The 22,820-nt window shown below is 30.7% G+C and overlaps 1 protein-coding gene across 3 annotated transcripts in view; it reads left to right on the forward strand.

The window, feature by feature from the left end:
- The window catches only part of LOC145316771 (protein crumbs-like), a 68,975-nt gene that overhangs the window by 11,983 nt on the left and 34,172 nt on the right, over nt 1-22,820 (forward strand). For all 3 annotated transcript variants that reach the window (XR_013878685.1, XM_080157497.1, XM_080157498.1), the window contains exons 3-6: nt 13,946-14,164; nt 14,471-14,679; nt 16,783-16,996; nt 17,747-18,060. Coding sequence is in view for 2 of the 3 variants with exons in the window: in XM_080157497.1 (XP_080013623.1) it covers nt 13,946-14,164; nt 14,471-14,679; nt 16,783-16,996; nt 17,747-18,060 (956 nt within the window). In the remaining variant the exon portion in view is untranslated. The remainder of the gene's footprint in view (nt 1-13,945; nt 14,165-14,470; nt 14,680-16,782; nt 16,997-17,746; nt 18,061-22,820) is intronic.

Consider the following 22,820-nt stretch of genomic DNA (forward strand, 5'->3'; position numbering starts at 1 on the left):
AACTGGCAGACAGACACACTTACATCCCATTATCATAGAGTATAGGATCCACTTATAATATTTGTATTTGTATGGAATTATCCTATGATATCGTGACATATTAAGCCTAATATTGAAACAAAGCAAATTTTACGGACAGAATTCAAAATTAAATAAAATGTTGACTCCCTTCCTCTTCTTAAATTAAAAGGATAAACATAATAAAATGAATGATAAAGATAAAAATGAATTATATAATCAATAAAAAAACTTTATAGGTATTAAAAAAAGGAAATTACTTTGAATAAAGATTGACTAGGTAAATTAGATATTATCCTAAAATAAGAAAAAAATCAAAATGTATTCATTAATTTTTGGTTTTAGAACAAGAGTGACAGCAACTACCTTATTATTGAGCAGCTATTTTGCATAAATTGTGAAAGTTGACCATATAAAAACCCTTATATAGGGTTTTTTAATGAAAGGCTATTTTTCCACTATTAATAATAAAGAACCCAGCTGTAACCAACAGCTGATTAAATTCGAAAAAATATTATTAAATACTAAGGCTGGTCCCCCCAAAACAGCTGCAATCATGATTTATTAAGTTGTTGGTTATACCTAAACCAAATGTCTAACAGGGGTGTATTAATCTTAATTACATAAAATCTTTGCATTTTATGATAAAAAATCAAGTATTATTCATTCCAGTTTCTTGGAAGTTCCAATTCCCACAAAAAAAGTGTGAGCGTCACCCCGCTGTTCCCATCATATAAAGGGTTGGTGGGAAGGGGGGGTGACCATAGTGTGACTTACCTAACAATAAAAAACGGTTAATCAAATTATGCCAACATTTCTCCAACCCCATCATTTCCCACCCTTTTTGAATTAAAAGAAATAAATTTATTATTTGAAAAACCTTTTGTGATTGTAAACTGGGAGCTTTTTTGTGTAAACTAGTATTTACGGCTTTATATATAGCCACAACTCAGTCGTTGTATAAAAGTCAGTTGCTGTTAAACCCTAATTACAACATTTTTTGGTGCTGTGTGTCTGTTTGTCAGTCAGGAACATGGATATTTCTCATTAAGAAAATCTTTTACTAAAAATATTTCTTCAAGACAAGTTATTTTTGCAGAAAAGTAAATATTATCTTTTTCAATTGATTATTTTACCCAACACTCACTAGTATTTGATTTGTCTTAAACCAAGATAATTACTTTTTTTCGGTTGTCCTATCCCCGTCTTTGGTGTTGGTTAGTGCACTGAATGGCTTCCGGATTATTAAAAGAAAATTCTATCCATCTTGCAACCCCACCCCCTCCCCCTACACACACTAACAGCTGATTTTGTTTACTGTTCAATTTTATGGATTTTTTTTCAAGCCTTGATTACAATAATTATTGAGAAAGTTTGCTTTTATTTAATATGTAAGATACTGAGAATTTTAAAGTTAAGCTACTCTTCATCAAAGGGATTAAGAAATTAATGACACTTCTATAACACCGCTTTCTTCCCCTAAATAGATTTTTGTTACTAAGAGCAGGATTTAACGCATAAAAATTGGGGAAAGAATAATAAATAACCCATTGTTCTATCACTGTACTCCATTATCATTATAGGTTGAAGTCAGCTGAACCTGACACTTTAAGCCTTGAATATCCTTTAAAATGGCAAATTATATTGTTCATTGATGATAATAAGGGGGGGGGGAAGTTTTGACACATTTGCGTAAACAGGGAGTATAGGCTTTATCTTTGGACTGAGAGGATAGGTTATTAGGGATAAAATCATTCTTATATGATGAATTTTCCCAAGTTTTAAGATTTTTTGGATAGGCCTCCAGGTTCCGGAGCTCCAGGCCTCCAGGTCCTCTCTGTACAGGTAAAAATTAAAAAAATCATTTTTTTTTTGAAGAGTTAGAAGTCAACCTATGAAACAAAATATGCATATTTTAGAATGTTATTCACATATTTGAAGAAAAAAACGCATATTTTGTTTCATAAGTTGACTTCTAACTCTTCAAAAAAAATTTTTTTTTTCATTTTTACCTGTACAGAGAGGACCTGGAGGCCTGGAGCTCCGGAACCTGGAGGCCTATCCAAAAAATCTTAAAATTTGGGAAAATTCATCATATAAGAATGATTTTATCCCTAATAACCTATACTCTCAGTCCAAAGATAAAGCCTATACTCCCTGTTTACGCAAATGTGTCAAAACTTCCCCCCCCCTTATGCGAAATCTGCCTGAAAATGTCATGAATGGATAAAGGTCATGTTAATAAGCTAGTTAAAAACAGAAAGAATGCGTAATTTTACCTAAATAGATATTTAGCTAACTTATATACCGAATTGTTCTCTATAAATAGAACTTGTCACTGGATAAAAAAATATTTTTCAGTGGCGTAAGATGTAGTCTTTAGTCCCAATGTTCTCGCTAGTATGGCCTATTCCTAAACTCCTGAAATGACATGAGACATCTTCTCACACAGGCTTAACCTAGATTTAACAAAGGTGTACACACATGTCCGCAAAAGATGAATGAACCTGTAAATATCGTTTGATAATAATAATTATTAAGGTTTATCTATATTTATATTTTATACCTACAAAATACACCAGAAGAGAAGGACAATTTAGAATAAGGGGAAGTTTACTTTATCTGTTTTGTTTATTAATCTTTAAATTCATTTTCTTAATATGCGAGAAAAACAATTTTCTTTGCGTTTGTGATTTAACCACCGAATAAAGGCATTGTCACACGTAGGGAGGGAGGGTGAAAATCTCATAAAGGGAGTAAGAGAGGATAAGGGAGATATCAGTTAGTTGACCTTTCTTAGCACCTACTTGATGCTAAACTTATTAGTTTGCATATTGTCAAATCAAAGTCTAATTCTTTACAGATATAAAAAAAATTTCTTAGAATTTATTTTAATCCTCAAAAAAATAAGGAGGCGGGATTTCGTTCGTTTGTTTATTACTTTAGGTCAGGTTACATTGGATACTGAGTAGCCCCACAGGGGCTAGGCATAGGAACCCCTTACTTATTTCCAAAAATAATAGTAGTGTGTTGGGTTACCAATAAGAGAATTTATTTCATTTTTGTTTATTAAATTTCTTATCAACCATCACATAATAATTTTTATTTTAATGTATGCATAGGTGACTTTATAGAGGCAGGGCACCTGTAAATTGTATTGATCTTGTTTGTATGTGTTGTTTGTTTAAAAATTTAATATCTATCTATCATTTTTACTTTTAGTAGCGCATCTACTCTTATATTATGCACTCGTCAATTAAAATGGAATCACTTGCCCTAGTAATGTTAGAAACATACTATTTTCTTATGCTATTAGGGTGTAACAACTTTAATAACGCTACTTGTATCAAAATCGTCTTAGTTTTATTTTTCCCGAAAAAATTGTTACCATTTCCACCACATTCAAAACCAAAATGAGAACTGTGTAAAATTGGCTAAATTGCAAATAATAGTTTATTTGGGGTCAAGCTTGGAAAGATTGATGTTAATTGCAGGTTTCTTTGTCCAAGTTTTTGCCAAGGCAATTATGATGTTTTTTAAAATTGAAGGGCATTTTTTCTAGTTTTTTTGTTTTAATGGATTGACATACAGATTTTTCTCTCTCTGCTATTTTGCTTCTACTATGAAGACTACCTATGTAGTTCTAAACGACGAAGATTTTGAATTTTTTTGCATGTAATTTGAAATAATGATAATCATTTAACCCCTGATGTGAGCTTAGCACACGAACAATCCACGATTCCAACCCAAACATTCTAATTTTCTTTTGCAATTCGTCATAACTAACCAGATATCTTATAATTTCTTCATCTCCATCTGTATAAAATTGGTTTAAGATTATGTATTTCTCATTTTTGTTTAGTTTTTACTAATCAAGTAGAATGTTTACACCCAAAGCATTTATTTAAGGGTTGGTTATTGCTGCGTTTTACTGTAATTACTAAATCTAAGCTGCTTTTCTAAAGCTGAATATAAATTGAATGTATCAAATATAAAGCCTCTGCGCCTAACTTTATCTAGAAATATTCTTAAGCTCTTAGAAATTGCAGTCATCGATCCTCCAATAATGGTTGTATTGGTTTTTATTTGATTTGTTTATAGTTTTTATTGCGCCTGTTTTCTCACTATCTATAAATCAAGCAGAGGTCACAAAAAGTCGTCACCCTTTCTTTTACTATCCAAATAATTGAATATAAAACATTTTATACTTCAGAAGTGTTTCAAACTAAAATAAATTAAACGTACTGTAGTTCATAGAAGTGCAGTAATATCTAGCTAACTGCATTTGTTCATTTATTTTAGGCTATTTATGTGCTTATTTTTCCATTTGTAATAAAAAAGATAGTTTTGTTAAGCTCTATTTTTCTAGAGTAGGTGTGCTACCAAAAAGAGAAAATTCTATTTCATGTTTCTGCAGAAGCTATATGTATACTAAGAGATATAAGTTTTCCGGAATTGTAATGTAGGGAGTAGATTTGAAATCTGCATCAAATTTAAAGGATTTTTTATAAAATTCGTTTTTTGTATAATTCTTTATCTAAAAGCGGAAATACAAATTAAGTTAATTAATTTTGGCATCTGTGATTGGTGGATTTAAAAAATCTGCGCTCTGATTGGATGTCGTACATCATTTAACCAATTAGAGCGCAGGTAGTCTAAAATCCACCAATCCTATTGGTCAAAATTAATTAACTTAAAATGTATTTTCGCTTTTAGATAAAGAATTTTACAAAAAACGAATTTTATAAAAAATCCTTAAAATTTGATGCAGATTTCAAATCTACTCCCTACATTAAAATTCCGGAAAACTTATATCTCTTAATGTATACAGATATTTAACGTCTTTTAAGGAGAATGAAATTCCAAAGATAAGATATTTTAGACAGATAGCAATGAATTATCTACATATATGTGTTTTATCTACATTGCAATATATCCATAAAAAAAGTTCAATTTTGGCCACTTTAAAGAAAAACTAAGTCAACCGGCCAAAAGAAAGACTTTTAAAACACAAACTATAGCAGTATAATATTTTATATTGCAAAAAAATAATAAATAATGATTATCTCTGACTGGTGGAAAAGTGTGTTTTACTTTGTAGTGATTATTATGATATTCTTTAAATATGTTTTTCATAAAAAGTTATTCCTCTATCTATTTATTATTTAGGAAAACTCTACTTATTGTATAGATTTTTTCTTTTAATATTTGGGGAATAAAAGGGGTGTCTATTAATTGACCCTACCTTACTAAAATTAAATAAAAACTATTCAATAACTTTCATAAAATTAACAACCACCTTGTTGAAGATTTGAAATAAAAATCTTAATGAATTTAGTCCAGTCTTTTCCAAGTGTATTGTGTCCTAAATAGGGTGGTTAATCATTCTAAATCTAAACTTAATTAATTCCTGTCTTAAATGGTTCTTTACAAACATTAAATTTTAGATTAACTTTTACGGCTCAGCTGGTTAGCTGGCTTACTGTTTGAAATGCAGCTGCATCACTACAGGCGGCTATGTACAGGAGTCGCAAATAACAGTTAGCAGCTAAGCCATATTTTTATCTCTGAAAAGCTGCAGCCAACGGTTGTATGCATTAAACCTGATCTAAATATTGTCTTGTGTATTCATAAATCCTAAGAAATTAACTTTTGAATACTGTTATTCTTCCACAATTTTCCTTCATTGAAATCCTAAACCTTTGAACATTCAAGTTTTAAATACTTTGAATAAAATATGGAATCAATGTAATTGTCTGTTTATCTATTTGTTAGTGTGTATGTGTATGTGTATGTGCGTTAAGACTATTGAATACAATACAAGCATTCTCATTCTTCATAACTACAGGGGATTGAATTTTGCCTAATATGGAAAGAATAAAATCTTTGGATACATCAATATGTTATCAATACCTAATTATGCCAAGGAATTTGAGATACCTTTTCCGCATGTCATTTGATCATATCCTCAATTTGTTTGGTTTCCTTCACTCTCTCTCTCTCTCTCGCTCTCTTAGTCTTATCGTGTTAGATAACAAGGTTATTTCCCCCTCTTGGTCCTGTTCCCCTCATTTTAAATGTCTGTCATTGATTCTCTCTTACATTGATATCATAAAAGTATGTAATGTTAGTTTTCACCTTTCAACCTTTATTCCACATTTTGCAAATATTTTGAAAGTCTCAACTCATTATTTTTATCTGCTAAAAAATAAATTTCTGTGTGGTTGTATGTTTAAAGTTATGAAAATATAATAAGCTTCTTATTTTCTTTTTTATCCCTCTCGTCCCTTTAATGTAGCTGTTTCTGTACAATCCAACCCCTTTTATCATTTTTGTCTGGCTTAAAAGATTGTCATCAGTTTCCATATCCCTGACTTTGCAGTTCCAATTGACCTTCACTTTCTGACAAAAAATAGGATGATTACAGCTCTTTATATGTTTCAAATAAACTTAAAATTCGTCTAATTAACACTGATTTCAACAACAAATGTAATGAATCCATTGTTTTAGATTTCCATCTAAATATTTCCTTTTGTTTTGTTGAGATATTAGCCTTGGATATTTTTTGTAAAAGTTTGCCTTATCTAGACTACATAGAGACATATTCGTAAGTTTTTCATGTTGACAGACTTACGTTCAAAATATAAAATTTGTAGATTTGCTGCGCAACCAAAAAGTCATAAATAAACCCACGAAAAGTGAAGTGATAAGATATCTTATAGTTGCAATCTTTATTCAAAATTCAATGCACATTTCAATAGTTCAACATCTGTTTTTACTCTTTAGATTTGTTTATATATTTACTAGCGGCTACGTCCCTTGAGTATAAATGTAATAATATATGGTTTTATCCGTTTAATTTATTAAGAAATTAAAGAATAGCCTAAAAATCTATTGAAATATTTTAGCTGTTAACTTATAGTTTTGAGTAGGTGTACATTGATAGGTCAAATTTTTTGTTTTAAACAATATATTTCAAACTTGTTTAAATGTAGATGAATAGTCAGGTAGTTTTTTTTTTACCAAAACTGCGAATAAAATATTTTTCCTAGCCTCTAGGGGATTTGTCCCATGAGGTAATGAACTGGGTTTGATCAGTTTCTCTAGGATATTACGTCAGAATTTTTTGTGAACACATCAGTATACAAAAAAAAATGGGGGGATTTTTTTGCGGAGGTAAATAGCTTGAAACCACCACAGGACCAGCAAGTATATTTCCGGAAGAGAAGAACCTAACCGGTTCTGCGGTTACCGAGATCTTAAGCTTCAAACAAACGGACGGACAGACATTATTCTACATTTATTATAGATAGATATGTAATTCATAGTTGTTATAACTGAACGGAAACAAGTATATCATACTCGTAATTGTAAATTATGATTGGTCGCATAATTTCTCTCATAACTTGTAATTCTTAGAATCTATTGGGTTACCTCCCCCCCCCCCCCCCTACATACTGAATGTTGGGTAACCCTCCCAACCCCAAAAATTTTCCTAAAACTTACAATTATTGTTAATGAGGAAGTGTGCTATGGGAAACAAAACCATTCAAGACATTTACCTACTTCAGGAACAAAAGGGATAATATTTGTTCAATTTATCCCTCCCACCCAATGTTTACAAGGCTGAATTTTTACCTACAATACAATACCATCCTACAATATTAAGTAGTAAGCTTTTTTTGTCTGTTGTAAAGGGTCTCGCTTACAGTGACGCTTCTTAGAGGCTTCTAGGTGCGTAGCCGCTAGTAAGAATTTAAAGATAATTATATTTTGATTTTTTACCAAATTCATGATTATTTATCCGCATATGAGTAAACCTGTAGTGTTAAAAGTATTAAATATGTTGTAAGAGTATCAAATAACCAATAATGCCAAGCATTCCATTACAATCAACCCTTCTGTTCACTAGCAAACCCTAACTTTCTTCCCTAACCCACCCTTCAAGGAGGTACTACAATTAAGCTAAAATTCTCAAATTTAAATGAAAGGGAGAGGTCATTTTCTAGTAAATCCCGTAAAGGTGTGTGTTATAAGGCCTAAAAATAGTAGTAGAACGATAAGGTGCTCTATATATTTGTATTTCCTATTGAATAGAACAATAGGGAAGAAATTTTTTTTTTTTTTTTTGATAACCGTACCTGGAATATCTGAAATTTCTATCAAACGCTTTGTTTGGCTCAAACTGACACAAATAAAAAAAATATAATTATAATAAATCAACCTGTAAAGAATGACTTCTTCCTTTGTTTAATGGTATAGATTGTTCTTAACCTTTACCTTGTACCTATAGAAAACATTATTATTATAATTATATTTTTTTTTAATTTTTGTCAGTTTGAGCCAAACAAAGCGTTTGATAGAAATTTCGTATTTTTTTTAGATAATCCAGGTACGGTTATCAAAAAAAAAAAAAAAAATTTCCCTATTGTTCTATTCAATAGGGAATACATATATCTAGAGCACCTTATCGTTCTACTACTATTTTTAGGCCTTATAACACACACCTTTACGGGATTTACTAGAAAATGACCTCTCCCTTTTTAAAGATACTTTAGTTTACTAAGATATTGTTGACTAAAGAAAATAAAACATTTGAAACCTGCGTCGCTCATAGGTATATAACGTGACTGCGAGTAAATCTCTCATTCCAAGCATATTTTTGTTTTTATTAAATATTAATTTTTATTACAATTTTATTCTGTTTTCGCATGAACACCACTCATTCCTCCCCAACAGTGTAAACTATGATAATACAATAATTTTGGTCTCGGCTTGGCTACGTTATGAATAAGGAGGGGGTTATGAATGCATTGGCTGATACTAAGGTCATCCTGGGGTTCAGGGTTCCATTACAGCTTGTAAATAACATTCAATAATATAAAGTTTCTAATATTCAATTTGTAAAGGAAATTCCTCATTATTATTTGAATGTTTCTAAATTCTATAAAAATAAGCTCTTTTTTTTGTCCTAATGCTTATTTGTATGTCTATCTCTAATATCAGACTAAAAGGAAATGTAAAACCTTAAGACAATCAACCCTTTATTTAGACCTTTTTTCTTGAAGTCTTAAGTAACAGTAGATGGTTTAAAAATTGTTTTTTTTTGGGGAGGACTGCTATAAAAACCGTTAGTAGCGCCATAGTTTTGACTAGGCTTGTAGGTTGCGGGAATAATTTGTTTAGCAGCTTTGCACCTCTAAAATAAAGTCTTTCTTTGTATTGAATTATGGATTATCAATGTTCAAAGCTCCAAATCACAAAATCACGATTAGAATAATAGAAGTACAATGGGTGGGAAATATTCGGCAGGAGTTAGAATTGGGGGGAGACAATTAAACCTGTTCAGTGCCGGGAATAAAGGGAGAGGGCAATGGAGAATAAAAATTATCTAACTTACCTCCCTTCTCGCACTATGACGAACTAAATGGCCCCTTATGTATATTATAATTTCATGTTGAAAGTTTGACATTGTTATTTTAAAAACACAATAATGATTCAGTTTTGAATAACTAATGGAGTAACGGTTTTATAAACTTTTAATTTATAATCCGTTGTTCCCTTCTTACCCGAATATGAATATGTAATTGAAAAAGAATACTTTATTTATAGAATTAGATAACTTGATTGTCTTTCCCTTTTATCCAAGTAAAACTTAAGCCCACAGTTGCAAAATAATGTTGCAAATTGAATGTTTGGAAAAATAACAATTATTTACAGAGCCAGAACCATACCCACCCCCCTTCTTTCTTTACAAATTATAAAGACAATACAGCCTATTCCAGACCAAAGACTCTTCTAATATTATTCTATCTAACCTAAAGAAAAAATTATCTTCCCTCCAAGTTTTAAATTAGAAAAGGGGAGGATGATTGGTCCATTGTGAAAAAAAAAGGAAATTTCCAAATGTTGCCTTTTGGCTAAGTTAAGTTGGTATAATGACACATCAAGACAACTTAAAGAATTAGGAAGGGCATAACCAGAATTTACACATTGGGTTTTAAATATAAGTTTTTTTTACTAAATAACGCTCCTGACAACCAATCCGTTAATGAAATTATCAATGTGGTAGTTTTGCCTTTTATTAGCCAAGATAATCCTATTATTAAATCATTTGTTCATTTAAGTAGACAAAATTCAGCAATTTTACAAAGATATAAATTGAACTAATATGTAGTAAAATTAAAAGCTTTCCCTCTTTAAATTAAAATTTATCAAATGTTATAAAAAAAACAATTTTAACAAGCAAAAAATGCTAAATATATTTTCCTATCAAAATAAGTATACAATGCACTTTAATATTTATTACCTATAGGTGTTACATTCATATACATTAGGAAATTTGAGATTTTCCATTCAATTAACAGGGAAGACAACATACATAAAAGCGAAGCTTACAAATTACGAATTAATAATGGCCCTGCTAACTGTTATAGACTTGAATCACAGTGTAGGTGTTCTATCAGTATAATAATTTAATCAATCTTACCAAGTTCAGTTATAATCAGACATTTCTTTTTTGCATTAAAATGCCTAAGACTCCCGTAGTGATGTACTGTCGTACAAACCATTATTATAGAAAATTTTGCCAAAAAACTATGTATAGAATATGTACGAAATAAAAATGACTGAACTGTTACTCTCGTTAGTAAAGTACTGACGCACAGGCCCTAAATAAAGAAAATTTTGATTTTCAAATCGTTGCTGTTATACAAAAGTAGGTATGTAAAAATTTTTGTTTTTGATATTTTGTTTTGTCTAGAGTTTTATATGAGTATGAGTAATAGAACAAGAACAAACGATTACATAGATTTTCAAGAAATGTTATAGACAGTGTGCAGTTTAGGATAATTATTTGCAATTGTATCGAAGGATTAACAAGGCTAACTACACAAAATACATAGCATAAAAAAGAACATTAAATTGTAATGCAGCATTGATAAGTGTTGAAAAAAACAAGTCATATGAAGCCAATGTAATATAATACTTTTAGTTATAGTTTTAATACTGCCTAGTAGATATACCCTAATTCTAGATTTGCTGTTTACCAAAAATGTTTATATCAAATCCTCTATTTATGTATAATTTTTCCCAAATTGCATATTAGTTTAATTTAAAGGTGTTAGGCAGTAACTTAATTAACTTCCTTATTTGTGTAATATAATACTAGACCACCCCCTCCCCTTGTGGTTTTGGCATGTTTTCATTCTATTTCTTACTCTTTCCAATTGCCCCACGAATGATATTCTTTGCCCTCTCTCACACGTTAACTCAAAAATGAAATGACCCCAACAGCTTGATTGGGTGCTATTTTAAGTTTTTCCCTCTCATTTCCCTTTTTTTAATGCCGCTTTATACCCCCATTATTTTATGATTGACGCTCCGCCCCATTTTTTTTTGGTTTTCCTGTCTAGGTATCCCCCTCCTCCATTCACCTCCGTTGTATGGGGTGAACTCACCCTCTTTTTTAAGATCTCACCTGGTGTCCGTGATAAATTTAAAATTTCAGGAATGAAGGGTAACTAAATGTCGACAAAAAATATATATTTTACCTTGTTTTAAAGGCAAATGGTATCAGAAGAAAAAATAAGAAAATGGGCTACTGTAATTCTAGAGTAAAATAAAATTGTTTTATTTAAAAAAGAAATAACTTCAAGCTTCAAAATTCTCTGGTATTCCTGAATTAACCCACCTTGGCTCACAATGGACCCAAAAAATAGAATTGGACAGACTTTGTCACATTTTATTGACTTAAAAAAACATTAGGATAAAACAAATAAAATAAAATAAGTTGTTTTTTTTATGCTACTTAATTTATTTCTTTTTCAATTTTATGTCTAATATAGGCCATATTAGGTGGTGGGTGAGAAGATTTAGGCCATAAAATTAGGTCAACGGTTAATATATTTTTTGCCTGGAGTCTACCAAAATAAAGAAGTCTCAACAATATAAAAATTATTACTACCTTTCATTTGGGGTTAAATCAAAACACTTTCTTTTATCTCAGGCAAGACGATTTGTTGAAATGACTAACATTTATATTAAATAACTATACCCTTTGGTTGTTGACGGATTTTAGGAGCTTTATTGATTAAGCAGCATAATCTGCTTTAATTTTAAATTTTGTACAGTATGACCCTCGAAAAAGTATCTTTTAGGGTATACAGCCCTTATTTCTTAATGTATCATCAAAAATAGCATATATCCGTGTTCTCTGTACATTTCCACACAAGCATTTATAAAAAAATTAATTTTGCCTCCATTAACACTGGAGATTTTTAGAGCTAAAGTTTTGAAAAAGTGACTGAGCAAAAAGTAACTTTTAACATAAATTGAGTTTTTTGGCAAAATTAATATAGAAATCCTATTATTTTTGTTACTAGCAGAAACTTTATACAAAAAATGAAATAAAAATTTAAGTTTTAAGTTAAAAGCATTTTTTTATACATATTTTTTGAGTCTTTTTGTGTAATAATATTTTGAAAAACTTACTTATGAGGCAAAATTGTTTTAGATTAAAAAACCAAATAAATCTTTATGTATATAACAGGAAAATTGTATTTGTTTCATAATCCTAACTTTAATAACAAAAAAGTTATAAGGAAAATAAAATTACATTATAATGATTTTTTAGTCTAAAAAGCTTAATTAACCCCCTATTAAGTGATTGAGATGTCAAAAAAGGGGGCGGAGCAACTGTCATAATTAATCCTTTTCATAAATAAGGTTAAGTAAATAGCCTAAAATTTGCAAATAATCAATTCATTCAGTAGTATTTTTTGCCTTTAAAATTTATATTTTTTGGTGGAATAAAAAAGAAATAATTAGTTAACTTGTTTTTCTTTGTTTAACATTCTTCAGTTACCAGAAAGACATAATATAACCATCCAAAAATAGTGGAAAACAAAAAAAATCTGTTTCTCAGTCACTTTTTCAAAACTTTAGCTCTAAAAATCTCCGGTGTTAATGGAGGTAAAATTAAAGTTTTTATATATGCTTGTGTGGAAATGTACAGAGAACAAGGACATATGCTATTTTTTATGATTCATTAAGAAATAAGGGCTGTATACCTTAAAAGATACTTTTTCGAGGGTCATACTGTAAAAAAAAGTTTCATGTCCTAATATTTTGAATTATACATAATCTACTTAGATATGATATTATTTACTAAATTTAACCTTTAATGAAGAATTAAGAACATTAAATATATCAGTAATTACTTGTAAATATAGTATGTCAAAATTCGTTGATAGTTATTTATCGTATCGTATAATAGGCAGCTTTCCGCGGATATTAAAATAAAAAATATAATATTAAAACCAACTTTTTTATCTCCACTGGCCGAAGGCTCAGGCTAATAAAACTGGTAATAATTTTATGATTTTATTTTAATATTCGTGGAAAATTGTCATAAATACGATGCTATACATGATTTTTCAGTATGACTAAGCACCTGTTCTAATCCAGCTGATAATAATCGGTTTCGAAGCCACACTGGAAAAATTTAAAAATGTTCCATACATAATAAAATAATCCCATGAAATTCAAGATTGTCAGAAACATTTCTGTCAAATATGATAACTGTTTACAGTTAAGCTTTACTTTTCCTTAAAAATCAGGGAAATTTTTGTTCTTAAGTAGCGGAGCAACAATAATGTTAAGAAAGAACAGTAGTAATGGTATAACGTATCTTATTAAGGATAAATTGTCACAAAACTGACACAATTAAAAAAAAAAAAAACTTACGACCGAATGGTTTGACAGATGCAAGGAAATACCCTATTTTTAGAGTAGTTGCGATACTAAAATTATGTTATAACATAGACAATAGACATGTTTAATAGCAATTTAATCAGTCAACTAGGAAAATTGCCAAATTATTTTTAAGAAATATATTTAATTATTATTTATATTTGATTATTTTCAGGTTATGACTGGGGATTATTATCCAATGTAAGCAGATCATACAACCCCTGCAGTTCCGTCCAATGCCGTGCTGGAGGCATTTGTCTGCCTCGGGACAATCCTGCAAATGAGACTGACTGTGTGTGCCAGCCTGGCTTGACCGGCCCTACCTGTGAGAGCAGTGTGAACTCGTGCAGCCAGTCACCATGCAGACATGGAGGTCAATGCTCTCCTGTTTCAGGTAGAATTTATAAAAAAATTATTTTAGGGTTAGTGTTTAAATTAGCCTTTCCTTACATATTTGTTAAATATACATTTATTTGTAATGATTTCATGTATCAAATACAACCACTGCACCTTACATATAAATATTTTTGAGATAAAAGTAATAATTTTAGAGGTGATGGAAATGAAAGGTACTCCATTCTCTGAACTGCTATCTTAAGAATATGTTTTCAGTAAACCTGATAGGTGAAGCCCATTAAGGATCTTATTTGGACATACCCAGAGAAAAAAAAAAACATCCTAATATTCATTTCTTATTAAGGTGGATTTGTGTGTAACTGTTCCGGTACTGGGTACTCCGGCACATACTGCGAGGTTGAACTCAACCATTGCACTGGCACTGTTTGTCAGAATGGGGGACTCTGCCTTGACCAGCCGCAGGGTTTCATGTGTGCCTGCACAACTGGATACTATGGAACAACCTGTGAAAACAGGATCAATGGAAGAACAGACTCGCCAAGAAATATTGAGGTAACAAATTAGGCTTTTAGATTTTAGGTTTATGTTTTGTTTTAATTTCAGTATAGCTCAGAACCGGTTTTGATCCAGCGGAAATAATTTGTATTCGGAGCTTGGCTTTAAATAGTTTCTCCGCAAAAGTGACAGTATTAGGAAAATTAGGAATTAAATGTATGTTGCCCCTGTTTCAAAAATGTTATATGACATGCTAAAAAATGATAGCGGTGCAAATGAGTGAAATTCCCAGACTATTGTTATCAAATATATTTCATATCTTATCAGAGGTGGATTCTTAAATGATTCTCAATTTTTTTCATGCAAGAAATAGGTATTTTTTAATGCCAGTAATTTGCAATTATAATTTCTGCTTTGGTACGAACACTATTAGCTTCCCCTATCCTCCTACCTTATTTTTAAGAAGAAAATGCTCAGTACCCAATTAAGCTAACCTAACCTGACCTGACAAACAAAAAACTACCTTATTTTATTTTAAAATGAGGAAAGGTGTTTTGTTACCTTTTATGAATCCGACTTGAGAGTGGTTCGTGGAGTTTATTTTTGCTTCAGGACAAATTATTGTAAAAGAAGTTTTTACCCACTTCTGGTTTTCACTTGAAAGTTAACAATAATGTGTCACAAAAGCACTTTTTCAGAATTTTAATCTTTGCTGATTTTAAAACATTTGTGATAGTTAACGGCGGTTGCAAAACCGTTTCTGAAAGACGGAAAAGGACACTAAATAATTATGATATCCAAGTTCTTAATGATCTGTGTAACTTGGTAGTTACATGAATTAAAGAAACGGTAGAGTTGACTGGAATTTTAGACGGTGATACAATTTTTATTTTTCTAAAGATTTAAGATTTTTCATTTAAGGTTTGCCAAGAATGGGGACAGGAACCCATCCCAAATCAATTACAATTTGAAGACATGGATTAACCAAAAATTGATAGTAATATCTGCCTAAATTCAAAGTTATTTATGTTTTGCATGAAAGTAATACTGCTCTAATTTTATACCTAATTTCATAGTTCAAAGGCTAGCAATATATTTTTCGAGTTTTTACAATTTTGCATCACCTTTTTATTTGTTGTTGAAGTAACGAAGCTTGACCAACAACTTACGGCTTCCCCTTTCCTCTTATCATTCCTTCTTTGGATAGTGTTCATTCATAACCGTAAATCTAAACTATAGAAACAATAATTTAACGCTAATTTACCTCCGCGGTGTATCAACTTCTTAATCTAAAATGCTTGGGAGTGTGAACTTCAAAAATGCCCCTCTAATTTATATTATTTAGGGATTGTCTATACCTCCCTCATGCACACCAATGCTACTACACATATGATATACTTTGCGCAGCTAATATGTTATAACACAATGTAGATAATATTGCCATGCTACGGTATCAAAAGTTCGTGCCCAAATAAATATATATTTTATCTTATTTGCTATAGAACTTTTCGTGGATAGGGTTGCACACCCTTTACTTAGCTATCACTGTTCTTTTGTACTTAAACATTACAATGCTCTACTCTAGAAGTAAATATTTAATTGATTTTTTAAAGTTTATGCACCTCAAAACTGGATTTTTTTTTATCGATTTGCATACCTAAGATTAGCACTAATGATTTTTTATGCCATTTTTTTAAAGGGCTTATAGTTTTTAATTATACCACCATTTTAAATTTTTTTAGTGCTTTCTCGTCATTTTTATGTCTCTTATGGGACATATAAACGATGGTATACCTATCAAAAGTTTTTTGTCCGTCCGTTTGTTTTCCGTGGCATCTTTTTTAAATTTGGAGTGCCTCAAGGATGTTTATTTGGACTTATTTGTTGATTTTTATAATAAGGTCAAAGTGATTGTAAAATTAAAATTTCCTAACTTTCCATCTGTGTCTACTTCATATTTTTATTATTAGTAGGGTCAAGCTACTCTTATAACAAGGGTTAGTTTGTTCGTCCTTCAGATAGAAGTAGTCTTTTGTCATATAAAAAGTCATCAGTTTTCATGAGAACTAGTCTTGTTAAAATTAAAAAAATAAAACTATTCTTATTGAATTGTAAAAGTGTTGTGTTAAGAAACCAACATAAAATTTTGTTTTAATTTAGGATCCCTGTATGGCCGTACCAGCCCCCTGTTTAAATGGTGGAGTGTGTACAGCTACAGGATCATCCATATCCTGCTCTTGTCAAGATGGCTACGCTGGAGCTACCTGTAACATCCCGGCTGATCCCTGTGGTAACCTGACCTGCCAGGAGAATGCAATTTGTCGAGTGACGACAGGTGGCCAGCCAAAGTGCTTCTGTGTTGTTGGATATGAAGGTGAATTTTTATTAGGAAGGGAGGTGACATTGGTATGTAAATTACACTAGTACCCAAAGTTTATGTTACAAACTAGTACTGTCTAACTCTAACTTTGCAACTAATTTTGCTTAATTTACAGAAGGAATAATTTTAGTATTCATCATTGGGATTGTATGTTATTTTAAAGTCCATTGATTCATCCATAAGGATCCACGATTTTTAAATGTAAATGAAAACATAACTTCCAGAGAAAACGGTACCAGGATTCTGACAATTCAAAGTGAAAATTTCCCCTCGATTAACTTCCCCTCTTTCCTTTAGTTACAGCACAAAACAAGTTTTGCTCGGTACAAAGTTATCCAAATTTTCATCAATTTCAAATGGAATTAATTTGCTGAATCACGGCCCCTGATTACTTCAAAACTAAGCAAAAATATTTCATTTGCATTATTTCATACTTTATGAGTAGCACCACCTACTAAATGTGCAAAATTTTGTTATACATCTAAAATGTAGCTTTTATGAGTGATATGTTTTTTGTTCTTATTTTAAATTAATAGGTATTATTGCCGAATAAAGAAAAGAACTTTACCAGAATAACCCTTCAGAAGTTTCTAGATCTGTTATAAACCCTTTTAATGGCTTAAGTTCATTTAATGAAATTATCAATCTCATCTAAAATATTCTCAGCTAGACTAATGATTGAAGTTATAAACTGATATACCCTAATTAAATCCTTAATTCATTTAATGAGCACTTTGATTTCAGAAGAAGACAACGGACAATGTACGAAAAAAGACCCATGTCTTAACAACCCTTGTAAAAACGGTGGGACATGTACACAGACAGAAAAAAACTTTACTTGTGATTGTTCGCCTGGCTGGCAGGGCAGGCTATGCGACGAGGAGGGAGACCCGTGCTCGCCAAACCCGTGCCAGAACGGTGGCGAGTGCTCTGGCAGCACAGGCTCTGACTTCACCTGTACATGCCAGCCTGGATTTTCTGGCCCTGAGTGCCAGGTTGATATTGATGAATGCGATACAGATCCCTCTCCATGTGTTCATGGCACTTGTATGGATAAGGTAACATTATTACACTTACACCACCTAGATTTTAGACATTCAGGAATCCCCACTGTATATTGTTCTTTGAGAAATTTACTTCCGTTGATTTTTTAACAAAATTTCTTGCGTGTTTTTTGACGTTGGTAAAATAAATAATATAAGTAAACTTTGCTTGAAAGTGTTATCTGTTTTATGAGTTTAAATTCATGGGATGAAAAAGCATTATTTTGTTGTATATATATTCAAATCATTATAGCTTTGTTAAAATCATTTATAAATGACTTGCTGCTGTGATTTATTCCACTTGCATTGCAACATTTTTATCAGATGGTTCTAGCTGTAACAAGACAGATTTTTCTTTAATTTTTTTTCAGACTAAAAAAGTTGAATTAACACAAAGCAATTGGGATACTATAAATCACTTGTGTCCGCTCCTCATAAATATTTTGTCGTGTGCCATAGTGGTTGGATATCTAGTTTTTTATTATAATTATTACATACTATAATATCAACTAAACAAAAAAAAATATTTCGTGAAGAACTTATGATGCATGGCTTAAGGTGTAAATCTAATTATTTTAAATTATTTCAAATCTGTTATTTTCTTTTGATTATACATTTCATGAAAAAAATGGTGTTCTCAACATGTTTATTAAAAAGGCAAAACATTGTTTTTCTTTGTAGTAAGCAGGTATTGGAGGACTATGCTTTCCAGTGTCGCTTCGAAACCAAATAATATCCGGTGGATTAGAATCGGTTCTCAGAAATACTGTAAAATTATGTATAGCGTCGTATTATATACAGATTTCTACAAAAACAATGTACAATCATAAGATTAAAACCAGTTTTTTAGCCTGTGCCTTCCGCGGAAAGCTGTTTATAATATAAGATGCGATAAATAACTATTCTTACGTGTGTAATTTTCTTTAAGTCGATTGTATTTTATTTGTGGTAGAGGGGGAGGTTGTGAATTAATTTTACGGCTGTCATCTTCTTTCTAAGCTCTCATTAGTGGTGTAACTAAATATCAAATTATGTGACTATATTGCATGGACACCCACTAGGAGCCTGGGACTCGAGGGCACCAAGATCACGATTATTGAGGCTTGATTGTATTTAAAGATATTTTTACAAAACGGCCAATATGTTTGCATATTAGTATCTTAGGATCAATTTTATTTACATTTTAAATCATCATAAAAATCTTTACTGGAGGCAAAATAATTTATTAAAGATAAAATATCCCTTAATGGTTTCTCTTAAAAATAAATAATTTTTTTAAATTGTAGATAGTTTATTTTTAATTACTTAAGCTTGAGATGAGAACATGAAAACTTGACATTGAATTACACAAAGTAATATAATAATAAATCAGCTGGAAAAACATATATTAAGGCTATTTGAAAGTATCCTAAATTAATTTGTATTTTTAATTGTTTTGGTCTGAAAGCCTATATTTATGTTGTTTATTAGTCCTTTAAATATGCTTGACTTAAATCACAATGAAAAAATTTATTTCAGAGATCTTAGTCAAACACAATTTTTAAGAATGCCTAGTTTTGGGTAAGGCAGGTTTTAGCATAAGGGAACGGAAGAAAAAAAAGTTTACCTCCCTCGTATTTCAATTAATATTAATATACGATGTAATACCTTACCTATGTATTTTGTTTAAATGAAGAATGAAAAACATGTTCAAAATAAATTTCAATTTTTTTCGAAAGCTAAAAATTTGGATTTCTGGTCGAGTGATTTTAACAATGATTTTACCCCTTTCCTTGTTTCCTGGGGCAATCCCCCCCCCCCTTCCCCCACTTAAATTTTGATATAATTGATAGTTGCAAATACAACTGTTTATTAAATTATTATTGAATTAGAGTTACTTCCCCTTCAAACAATAATGTTTATATAAAAAAATGATAGTACAAAAATCAGTGGTTTGTAGCTGTTTAGTTCTGGCCGCTAGCTGCGGCTGCCTTGAATTTATACAACAAAGACCCATTTTAAATTTGAATTTATTAAGTATAATAAACTACAGAAATGCAGTTGGTACAAAAAAATAATTCAATTTAAATGGTGCCACATATATCGTGTAAAAAACTAATCTATAAAACTAAAAGCGATGATTTCTTCTTGACATGATTCAATTACTTTCCCTCTTTTCAATCCCCCCAAGGTCTTAAAAATCAATCATTTGTTCTTCTATTGTAAGAATTTTCTAGCGCGGCCTTTACAAATTTTTCTTCCTTTGATTGATAATCATATTTCAATTTTTAAAAAATATTGAAGCCATGGATGAGAAAATTCCGACAAAAGCTTGGTTTATGGGAAGTGATTAGGATTTCTATTTAAAATATTTTCTATAAATCTAATTTTTATCTATTGTTTTATTTTTAAGTTTGAATGTTTTACCAACCAGTTTTAATAAAATTACATTACTCTAATCTATGAAGATATATTTTGATTTTAGCAATCATTTTGTCTCTTGTAAAAATGAATTAAGTTATAATAGTTTATTATTTTTATTTTTGTGAAAATATTTCTTTTTTTATCTTTATTTGTGTCATAGGCTGTGCCCCTAGTGCCAAGAAGTTTTTTAACGTTCTAGTAATAAGAAAAAATGTGATTATTTTCGAGACCATTTCCTTTTCCACCTCTGAAATAAAGCCTAAAACATGACATAATGAAATACAAAGTTTCCCTAACATATTTCACAATTTTAAAATTGTATGTTGTCTGTAATCTAATTTCCATTATGAAAAATTTATAACATCGTATTGCAGGCAATTTCCACAAATAAAAATCATAATTTTTTTTACCCAGGTTTTTTAGCCCGGGCCTTCTGTCCCTTGGTGTTAATAAAACTGATTTTATTCTTATAATTTTTTCTTTTTCTACCCGCGGAAAGCTATCTATAATACGATGCGATAATAGTTATTTCTCGCATCGTATTATAAACAGCATTCCGCGGATATAGAATGTACAATTATAAGATTAAAACCAGTTTTCTCAGCCCCGAGGTGCCGAAGGCACCGGCTAAAAAAACTGGTTTTAATCTTATGATTGTGCGTATTTGTATTCGTAGAAAGCTGGATATAATACAATGCTAGACAAAGTTTTTTCGTATGGATGAGAACCGGTTCCTATCCACCGGATTCGAATGAATACGAGAAATACTATTATGTGATTAATTGATGTTATGAATGAAACACATTAACTAAAAGGCCTTAATAGCTTTCACGCATCCTTCCGCTCTTGTGCTATCTATTAAAAGGCCTAAACTTTGTTAGAGGCAAAGCTTTTCTATTACCTGCTTGTGTTAATTACACATTGAATAGGTTTGTTCAACTAATATTTTGTGATTAGGCTGAAAATACCTATAATTTAAGCATTACCTATTTCCCAAAAACTTTTTTTGAATGGATTTTAGTTATTTACCTAACATTGATGTTTCTATGGACGGAATCCTCCTTGTTTTGTGTAAGCTGTTGCTTTCTATTGTGTTGTATTCTGTTCTAAGTTACGGTTCACTAAATTCGACTCCACCTCAACGTTTCACCCGGGTAAAGGCCGAATTCTTTAAATTGCTACATATAAGAATTAATTATTTTCAAATTATATATCAAGGTGCTTATCGCAAATGATTTCTCTTATTTATTTTGACTGTTGGTTATACCTATTTCAGCTTTTCTGCCATAATTATGTCGTTCTGTTTAATCCTTTATTTTATTATTCTAATGGAGAAAAAACTTTTGCGCCAACAAAAAAGAAAGTACGATGCATTAGATATATTAAAACTGTTTCTAATAATTTGTCCAACCAAGGGATATTTTATATACTTTGATCGTCGGACCTTTTTTGTGAATATTCCTTTTCTTGTTTAAGAATAAGAAGCATGTAATTGTGCAACTAAGTTAAAGCTAAACTGTAAAAGCTTCTATATAATCCATGATAGTTAAGAGTGTACCAACGATACACCCTGCCTCACCACTATTATTTATATATATTTTTTTAATTATAGCCCCCTTCAGGGTACTCTAATCCTATGGGGCTTTTCAAAGCCTTTTTAACCTAACTTAAATGGCGTTTTTATCCAACAAAGGTTATTTTGAGGTCTACTTTTGATTGAAGTAAAATAGCTAAATCTTCTCTGGAAAAGTTTAATCATGTTAACAAATTGCTAATTAGTTTTTTTCCATGCTGCTTTCTTTGTTACAAAACAAGGAAGATTTTCTTCTTTAAAAGTTAGCTCAATATTTCATTTTTTATTTCATGGATTAAGTTGGTATAAGGCAATGGGTAAATGCCCCTCTAGTCTAATAATTTTGCATCAAATTTGTTTTTAATATATTGTTTTTTTTAGGCTTCGGGCCCAATCCTTTTGATTTTTTCTTTTTACAAAATGTTTTTTTTTTGAACTAAATGTCATTTCGTATAAGATTTTATGTCAAGTTATCCTAATTTTGTTTACTGTTAAAATTTCTGTGTCAATTTAAATCATTTCTAATTTGTGCCAAAATTTTGCAAGAAAAAAAACTACGCAACAGAGACATTATTGCATACATTATTTTAACAAAGCGGCATTTATGTTAGCTGCCGAAAATTGCCATAATTTTACCCTCATTATTCTTGACTAGAATTATGACCGTTTAGCTGGTCTTCAGCGTGTGTCACAAGAGATAATTGATTCAGCCTTGGAATTTAGAGTGGTCATATCAATGCAAAAACTCCCTGATTGTAATATATTCGATATTTATGGGATTTATATGTTAATTGTCAAA

This window comes from Acartia tonsa, chromosome 4 (assembly GCF_053477335.1).
Source record: "Acartia tonsa isolate MP-2025a chromosome 4, ASM5347733v1, whole genome shotgun sequence".
In the NCBI taxonomy this organism is placed as follows: domain Eukaryota; kingdom Metazoa; phylum Arthropoda; class Copepoda; order Calanoida; family Acartiidae; genus Acartia; species Acartia tonsa.